The sequence below is a fragment of the Eutrigla gurnardus genome (genome assembly GCF_963514095.1).
Source record: "Eutrigla gurnardus genome assembly, chromosome: 20".
NCBI classification, from domain to species: Eukaryota; Metazoa; Chordata; class Actinopteri; order Perciformes; family Triglidae; genus Eutrigla; species Eutrigla gurnardus.
In genome coordinates this window covers 17,614,498-17,624,328 of record NC_139931.1, presented here as the reverse complement: position 1 = coordinate 17,624,328, position 9,831 = coordinate 17,614,498, and the positions used below count along the sequence as shown (strand labels likewise).

Below are 9,831 nucleotides of genomic sequence, written 5' to 3'. Positions count from 1 at the left end.
ACCATTATACTTTCTAAAAGCCCAATGTTCATATTAAATGTTGTGTTCAACCAACAGTCCAAAATCCCCAAATACTCAGTTTACTATATAAGACAGAGAAAAGCACCAGATCATCATAAGAAGAAACCAGGAGATTTTTGTTATTTTTACTTGAAAAATTACTTCATTGATGAAAGTTTACATATAATATTTGAGCTACATGTTATAAATTATGTGGTTGTGCGGTTAGAAATGACTTAAAATGATGTAAAGATCCCCTTTAGACAAGTTTACATATATTTAAAAAAATACTTATTTAAATAATGTACTCCTGTCTTGAAATGATATATATTCAGTTCTGTAAGCTGCATATTGAACCACGGTTTGGTTTTCCTGCTGGCTGTGATCTGGGCTGCACGTATTCACACAGTAAAGGGCACACGTCCAAGTGACGTAACGAGAGCAAAATACATTTCTGACTGGAAGGGGCTTTAATTTACCATTTAATGTGTCTTTACCGTTAACTCTCAGGCTTTCTTATGTTTTCGTTCAGTCGTCATTTCATTCACGTTTAATGAACAGCTTAATGGCAAACGGGAAACTAATTAAACTTTATAACTTAGATGTGAACTGAAGTGTGAACTCCCTTCTCCACACGCAGCCCATGCTTGTACTGAGCGAAGCGCGTTCCCAACACCGGAAGTTACAGTGAAGTCGTTCATGAGCACGGCAGGAGCGAACCGGCAAAGACGATAGTTACCGGGGGAAGGAGAGGAGCCGGTGGATGAATACACGGAATGAAACATATAGATGTTTGCTGGTCACCGTTCTGCCATCACTGACTCAACGGTATTTGCTCTTACGCATACTTTGTCGAATGAGCGGCGTTGTGTGAATCGTTTCAATGTGTTGCTAGCGGTAGCTAGCTTGTTCGTGAATTAGCCGCTGGAACTCCGACAGCCGTGGTTAGCAAGCTAACATACAAGGCTTCGACAGCTAAGCTAAATAACGCTGCGGCTCTTAATTTCATTTAAATACTTAAACTTATCCGCGGTTTTGGGTACTAGTTGGTAGACCTCAATGTTCACCTCCAGGAATTTTCAACCAAAATGGTTGGCTAAGTTATCAAAAGGATCAGTTCGCTGACGTCGTTAGCAGCTATCTAGGCTAACGCGCTAACTGTTAGCTCACTATTTAGCTACGCCCATAGGCCTCACATTCCTTGACGAATAACGTCAGTTTCCTCTGGTGCATTGTTCATCTGTATTCTCTGTAAATAAACAAATAATGCAATGTGAGTTTTCTATTGTTCTGTATAACTCTTTCTCGTTTAGTTGGTTAGCTTTTCACGTTCGGGTAGCAAACGTAAACTAAATCAGTTACGTGAATTATGTTGCATTGTTTTGCTTTAATTCAGTTGTTGAATTGCATCTCTGTTATATCCCCTTGTTTTTAGTTCAACAACAGGCTAACGCACAAGAGTTGAAGGGCCCAGTCCAGTTCCGAGGAGTGTTGTGACTGCCTGCTCCGCTGCCCGTGGAAGAAAGAGCCGGTTCTTTGAGTGACCCCGGCGTGTGACCATAGTGTGTGAGGAGCTCTCCCTATGTGTGTCACAATGGGGGACATCAGTGACCTGGACCGACAGATAGAGCAGCTCAGACGCTGTGAGCTCATTAAAGAAAATGAAGTCAAGGCACTGTGTGCCAAAGCCAGGTAACTAATGAACTCGACCTAATAAGCACACACACAAGTTTAATCAGAATGAATGACACAACACAAAGTGAAGTAAATAACTAAGCTGTTTCCTGATAGCATACTAATGGGAGTGTAACTGTGCACAAAATTCATGATTTGGTACATGCCTTGGTTTTTGTGTTGTCTTGGTACGTTTTCGGTACAATAAGACAATGTAGGAAAATAACTTTTAGTTTGTTTATATTGACAATGATTACCATTTAACATTATGCTCATTGACCAATTATTACTTTATCAGTTATTATCAGTTGAGGCACTCAAATATTGGCATATTGCTAATACATAGTTAAATAAATCATAGAAATGTCTAATGTAAATGTAGCTCAATTAAAAAAAAAAAAATGCATTGTAATCTTCTATCATAAAACTCCTGAACCGAACTTGAATACCCACTGCTTAGACACAACAGACTCAGAGCTCAAGCGCTTTCAACATATGCTTTAATTCTGTATTGTCTATGGTGGGTAGGAGGGTCCTTAAAACAGTGGGGATATGGACTGGCCGTCCAGTCTGTTTTTGTTTCGTGCCACTAATCAACACATTTTGGTGATGCCGTCATAAATTAAATGTCTGAAGTGTATCCACAGATGAACACAACTCCAGTTTAACATTGTTGGCATGCTATGGTCCGTTGATCTTAATTAATTGGACTAAACTAACTAGCATGCTCTCATCCTCTAACAGCAACTGGTGCATTGCCAACATTTTCCGTGTTCCACATAATAGTCTTGCAGGGAGATACAATTCATGCAAAGGTGGATGTCAGTTAAACTGAGTCTTGAATGTCCATTAAAATTCACATAAATAAATCAAAAACATGTTCTTAAAATCTTAATAATTTTTAGTTTTCAATAAAAGCCGCATTTAAAAACATCTCACAATCTGCTTAGAATGACTGCGTAGTATGGCATCAGGAAACAACTCTTGTGTCTGTCGGTTTGCTACTTTTGATGGTCACAGTTTCTGGTGGTTTTGTTTGTGGGTTTTTTTTCCATGATACTTGTTACAAACAAGAAGTTGACAAATCATATTTCTGTTTATTTTCAGAGAGATTCTGGTTGAAGAAAGCAATGTCCAGAGAGTAGACTCTCCTGTCACGGTAAGAAACATTTTCTTGTGGCGCTTATTTGCTTAGACATTTGTTTAAAGTAATTTAAATGTGGTAATGTTCCCCCTGTTTTTTCTCACAGGTGTGTGGTGATATACATGGTCAGTTCTATGACTTGAAGGAGCTCTTTAGAGTAAGTGTCCGTTTCTTGTCTCACACATTGCTCACTACAGCCTTAAGGCCTTTACACATTGGGGGCATGAGGAATAATATTTTTATCTGTCAGTGTGTTGTATTTTAAAGTTGGCTGGTGGTGCTGGAAAGTGTTGCACACATTATGAACATTATCCAAGGGCAATATGCTGAATATGCAATGCTTAACAACAGTCCTAAATAATAATAACTTCCTTAATTATCGTGATATGGCCATAATGGACACAACCTGATAATTGTGTTAAATGTTGTCTCTTACTTCACTGCCGATGGTATAACTTCAGTGCAGCTCTTACAAAAATGTAACCATTTTCATGAAAACAAACTGTCAGGCATATTTCAGACATATACTCCAGCGTTATTTGTTCAGGCGTTGTACCATTTGAAAAAATTAGATACCGGTACCACAGGAATACATTTTCAGTACTTTGTGTGAATGAAAACCGAGTTTATTTCTCTACACTCTAAAAATAAAATTGGTAAACATTCAGTTTTATTGAAATGTCAGCTCATTATGTTAACGGTCTGTCACTGTGAATGAGTTATTGGTTCAATGATAAACAACACGTTGGCAACATCAAATTAAATTAAACACTCGTATTTACATATTTATCAGTTGATTTTCCAAATATTATCAGTCCCTTTTCTAAACCCAAATTAACCCATATTCACTTACCCATAAATAAGAATGTCATTTTTAAAGCTGGTTGATGACCATTTGCTGACGAGGAATCTAGTAGATAAAAGACAATTTGTTTTTAAGTGGAATCTAGGGCAGTGATCACTTATGAAATGCACCAGGGCTACATTATGTTACTTCCTGTAAACTTCACAGAGAAAGAACAATGATGTTTGAACTGACTATTCTCTAGTCTGACTCAGATAAAACAGAATCTGTCGGTAGGTTTTCAAACCCCTAAATGTTGTATTTGTAGTTCTGTCTTTTTTGGATCTAGTTTCTATTCCACACATGTCTGAGTATTTTATTTGTGTATTCTGTATTTATATGGGTCCTGCATCTCATGTAGAGGGTCTTTGAGTATTCAAAAAAGCACTAATTTACCAGCTACTGTAAGCACCAACATTTGGCACAATATTCCTCGCATTTTTTCGATGGCCGTTAGGACTGACATAATTCACTTAGTCCTATTGCTCACCTTGTTTGATAGTTGCTGCGTTTCTGCTGCATCCCAATCATACTGTACTAAGGGGTGAGGGGGTTATTTATGGTAATGCGATTGGTCAGTATTGCCCTTATCCATCATGACAATTTGAAGTGAGGTGTAGATAAATCTTGTAGCATTGTGGGGCTTGCAGGACATAGTTGTTCTATGGCGTATGTTGTTATACTTGTTTGTCTGTATTGGGGAGCAGCACTCCTGGCAAAAGGGTGCCAGGTCAAACTTGAGACGGGTCCAGTTCCACTGGAAGTGGTGGTGTCATCAAAGTAATGTTGATGCGTTTACATAAACACTGTTAAACTAATTGGTTTTCAATTCCTTCCACATGGCAGGTTGGTGGTGATGTCCCAGAGACAAATTATCTCTTCATGGGTGACTTTGTGGACAGAGGCTTCTACAGTGTGGAGACTTTCCTTCTTCTGCTAGCTCTTAAGGTACACATGCCTTTTCTTTTTCCAGAGGTGTTTGGAGAAGAAATTAGACCCCCTTCTCTGCAATGTTCAGTTGTTTTTTGCAAGGATCTTTTTCTTTCTTTCTTTCTTTCTTCTTCTTGAGGTTTTGATGACACGCAGAAAACATGACATTTGTGCTCATCTCTTTGCTTCTGCTGTGCTCCTCAGGTGCGTTATCCAGACAGGATAACCTTGATCCGGGGAAACCACGAGTCCCGGCAAATCACGCAGGTCTACGGCTTCTACGACGAGTGCCTCCGCAAGTACGGCTCAGTCACAGTCTGGAGATACTGCACTGAGATATTCGACTACTTGTCCCTCTCCGCCATCATTGATGGAAAGGTGAGATGCGTCGTTCTACATTTTCCTCAACTTTGATGACAATGAAATTCCATGCAGAGATTCCATTGTTTCTGTGGAGGTGTTGCTAGTTTAATAGCTGGTTGAATAACTTCTCACTTTCCAATACAGAATCATATAAGATCCATCAGCTGGGTTGATACACTCCTCTCTTTGTCCTTTAGATCTTCTGTGTGCACGGAGGCTTGTCCCCTTCCATCCAGACACTGGACCAGATCCGGACCATTGACAGAAAACAGGAAGTTCCCCATGATGGGCCTATGTGTGACCTCCTGTGGTCAGACCCTGAAGGTATACAGGCATACTGTCGAGCATTTTAAACTGAATTTATAACCCATATGTTGATGTCTATGAAAGGAAACAATGTGGCATGATGATGGGGAAAACTTGAAGCCATGGTGTAATTGTAGTCGGGGCTAGAGCAATAATTTCCAGAGTTTACGACAGTCTGTACTAGTTAGAGTTGGGACAATGCATTATAATGCGGATTGTGATAACATCACTCACAACAAGTTAATTGTAATTATAATTATATGATATTGTAATGATAATCGTGAATATCGTCAAGTGGGTGACTTGAAAAAGATGACTAACTCTCTATCATGAAAAGACATTTTAAATCGTCCCATGCCTCATCTTCACCTCACCCTGATGACACGTGTGAGGCTGTGGTAACACTATTTCCAATGTGACTTTTGTCATCGGGTGTGTCCGATCAGAACTCAGCGGTTTGCAAAAGTGTGTCCACGGTTGACAATTAAATACAACCTGCCTGCTTGGTTAGTAATCGGATATACTTTGTGTTCAGAGGAGCAGCTGTAAAACGATGGATGAACACATTTCATTTCACAATATAAGTTCCATGTTATTTTGTAATTTAAAAGCTTTTATTTTGAAGCAGTAAAATTGAGAAATGTTGGGTTTTCATCAAGTGGCAACCTCCACTGCTGAGAAAAGAACCAAACACAAAAATGCCAAAAACTGCAGTTCCTCAAATGGCCACTTCAGGCTCCAAAACAAGTCAGTTCCCTTAGACCTCCTTCACCTCTGGCCAGGAGATAGGCTGTTGTCACTGCCCAGCTGATGACGGCCGGAGCCACCCACTTTCCTTCAGAAACCAATGGGTGACGTCATGGAGACTACGTCCATTTTTTATACGGTGTATGGTTTTCATCAGCAATAACTTAACAGACTCAGACAGCAGGTCTCAGCTGTCTTCTCTTCCCTTTTCCACCTCTGCATGTGGTCTGGCAGATCAGATCCCATGACATGCATGATCCACTTTTGGCGCGTACAGACTTGACAGTCATTACAAAAGTCTCATACAAAAGAGGGAAGTGTAATGTGGTCCTGAGAAACAGATTTTCACTTGATGTATCTTCTCTCCCTCAGACACCACAGGGTGGGGGGTGAGTCCCAGAGGTGCTGGCTACTTGTTTGGGAGCGACGTGGTGGCCCAGTTCAACGCCGCCAACGACATCCACATGATCTGTCGAGCACACCAGCTGGTCATGGAGGGCTACAAGTGGCACTTCAATGAGACGGTGCTCACTGTGTGGTCGGCACCCAATTACTGCTACAGGTACGTAGATGAAACTGAAATAGTCCCTGATTGACGTAATATCAATACCTGCTTAGATGAGATATGTGTCGACGTCGGATAGCACTACTTTACAATGTGCAGTGTTTTCTCTTCTTGGAGTTGGATACATTTGACAATTAATCATGAACTAAAATTTCATGACTGACCTATCTGGGATCTGAGCCGAGACACTGATCGACACTGACTCAACGTATCTTGTGTAGATGCAGTCTGAGATCAGTTGCTCATCAGCAGGTATCACAGCTATGTATGTGAACAGTGAATCACAAAAGGTTCACCGATAGGATCAGCAGATAAAAGAAGGGTCAAATATACATGGAGAGAGGACTTTAGAGATGCCCTGATGTCTATGATCCATATCGGCTTGTACAGATTGTTTTGTTTTGTTATAGTAGCTGGTATGCAAGGTGACATGCAAAAATGTTTCACCGTCATTCTGAAAATGATTTCATCTGTCACAAAGTTGGTGCAAACCTTCACCATAGTAAAATGATAACATTTAGGATTTTTTATTTCATTAGTGTTGATTATTTGCTTGAAAATGCAAAATTCCAATGTTGAGGAAATATTGTTTTTTTCGTTGTTTCAACCGGCTGTAATAAGTTTCTCACCAAAAACACAATTTTATAAGGTTACATTTGAACATATGATGATGTCATCAATTACCTTAGGCAGATACTCTCATAACTGTTGTTAACCCTTTGCGATATGTTGCGTACATCGGTTATATTGTCCAGAGGGCGCGTAGCCTACTGTACGCCTACCGTTTAAATCAACTGACTCAGGCTGGACCAAATAGTTTGAAGCTTCATTCATAACATTGACAGACATCTCGTTATGATTTATAAACAACCTACAGAAGCACGCCTGTAATCGTCCACCTTCTCTCCCTCTCACACAGCGCTCAGTCCTCATGTAACTTACTGCTTATATGAAAACTTGACTAAGTGATGACTTGAATTACAAACTGACACGTTATGTTACTTAGTTCAACTGGATAGACTTTCAGGACATGGCATCATGTGAATTTCTCACCTTAAGTTGAAATATTCCAACTATAATAAGGAAATTACTTTCATGTCCTAACCAGTTGTCCATCTCTCCCTGCAATCAGGTGTGGCAACGTGGCGGCCATCTTGGAGCTGGATGAGCATCTACAGCGGGAGTTCATCATATTCGAGGCAGCGCCACAAGAGACCAGAGGCATCCCCTCCAAGAAGCCAGTAGCCGACTATTTCCTGTGAAGTCTTTCGCTCAGACAGCCATGATGTGTCGAAACCTCCGGTACCATTTCACACCAGCCGCCCTCCATCCTATCAGTCTGAACTCAGAGCAGTTAGACAGAAAACCTGCCAAACCCTGCGAAGCTGCATACAGCTTCAGCTTGAGGAGCTGGGTTTTTGCCGCACTGCCCAAAGCTGACAGAACAGCCACTGTGAAGGGTGTAGGAAGCGAGGTGGACGTTGGGCCCATGACTGTTGTCACTTCTCATCATTTTCTTTCTCCCTCAGCCACTTTCCATTTCTCTTTCGCTCTCTGTAGATACAGCACTCTCCCCTCCCCGACTCATGCTTCACCACTCTTCTACTATTTCTCCATGACAAACATTTAGTTTGAAAAGTATCCGGTAGGAGTTAGATCTTTTTTTCTTTTCTTTTTGTCTTTTTAGATGATTTTCTTCTTTGTTTTTAAATTGCAGACGTAGGGGGTTTTAAACTTGCGTCGTTGAAAGGGAAGCTTGCCAATTTTCAACCAGATATGTAGGCGTGCACAGACGAAGGGCGCCGGTTGCCGAGCGCCTAGAGTTCCTGGCTCGTTTGCTGGTGGATTGGCTGGGAGCTCTAGGTGCTCGGCAACATGGAGGAAAGCCAAACAACGCTCATGCCCACACTACGGTGACACACAGCTGATTGAAAATAAGCAACGCATCCCTCAAGGAATTTTTTTTTTTTTTATCTTTATCTTTTTTTAATTTTTATGATTGTTGCTGCCAGGATTAAATGCAAGATGTATTCCCCCACCTCCCCTTGCTCTTATGTTTCTGTTTAACCGTCATGTGTGTCACTATTTAACATACCGAGTGTTGCTGCTCAGCACCCTACAAATAAATATCAGAAATATGATGACTGGCCAACGGGAGTCACTATATTCACCATTGTTTTCTCTCTTAATTCCTTTTAATCTACAAATCTCTGTAGGTCTGTCAATTTTGATATTGTGAGAATAAAGTTTTGTATCAATGCTGATTTCTTTCCAGGTGTGGTTTAATGGCGCATGCATTCCAACGATGGCTACATAGACACAGGGATGGGACCATATAGGATTTTATCGCAGATCATGATTTAAAAAAACAACAAAAATTACAATAAATCGATTGTTACATTTTTGTCTGAAGAAAGGAAGGAAGCTGCATTTTATCTTGTTGGTAATTGTAGATACTGGATTTAGGCATTCTGTGAGTAGAGCTGGTCTTTTCTAGATACCTTGTTGTGTAAATTCTTGAAATCATCGTAACATACCGATGGGTAAAGTCCTCAAACAGTTTACAAACGTTATTTTAGTCGATTATTCTTCCCCTTTAATAATACCAATTGGTATTGTATTTTATATCGTTGGAAAGCCTGATTAGTCACCTTTACAACGAGGTACAACTTGTAAGGATCATGCGTTCATGGAATGAGCAACACAGCTGACCGTGTGGGTAGTGGGCCAAAAAAATGCCCAAATCCTCCAATATTCTTCCGTTGGTATTCACTCTCATTTTGAGCTTCAAGTGCTGGCAGGTGTATGCCAGTCATGTGGTACACTTGTATGTAAGATGTATTAAGATGTACTTAACGGGAGGTTAAGCCCCGCCCCTTTCGGTGTCACATGGGACCTTAATTCATATGTACACTAGTCAATGGACTATTTTTTTAAATCAGATTTTAATGTACCATCTACAACAATTTACATCACCAACAGCCGAAGCTAACGTAGTTATGTTCCATCGCTGATGTTACCGTATCTTACCTGCTGTGTTTTTTATCCAGTGACCTTTTAATCAGAGAAAGAACCAGTGGTCTCACTGGTTCTTTCTCTGATTACAGTTTTTCTCGATCGTTTACACACATTTTCTGAAAGCATGCCTCATACTCTCAGAACTCTACACACAAATCAAAAAAACACACACACAATGGGCAAAACCCCTCAATTCTCCTGCAAAATGAAACTTTACATTCAAAACAATGTTATTTCTTC

At 40.3% G+C, this 9,831-nt stretch overlaps 1 protein-coding gene across 1 annotated transcript; it reads left to right on the top strand.

Annotated features, from left to right (window-relative positions):
- Positions 1–683: 683 nt before the first annotated feature.
- LOC311030706 (serine/threonine-protein phosphatase 4 catalytic subunit B) lies at positions 684–8,837 on the top strand. Its single transcript, XM_084036637.1, has 9 exons — positions 684–828; positions 1,436–1,692; positions 2,782–2,833; positions 2,925–2,975; positions 4,509–4,610; positions 4,797–4,970; positions 5,153–5,279; positions 6,381–6,570; positions 7,706–8,837. The coding sequence occupies exons 2-9, from the start codon at positions 1,583–1,585 to the stop codon at positions 7,833–7,835; spliced, it is 936 nt and encodes a 311-aa protein (XP_083892763.1). The 5' UTR covers positions 684–828; positions 1,436–1,582; the 3' UTR covers positions 7,836–8,837.
- The last annotated feature ends 994 nt before the right edge of the window (positions 8,838–9,831 follow it).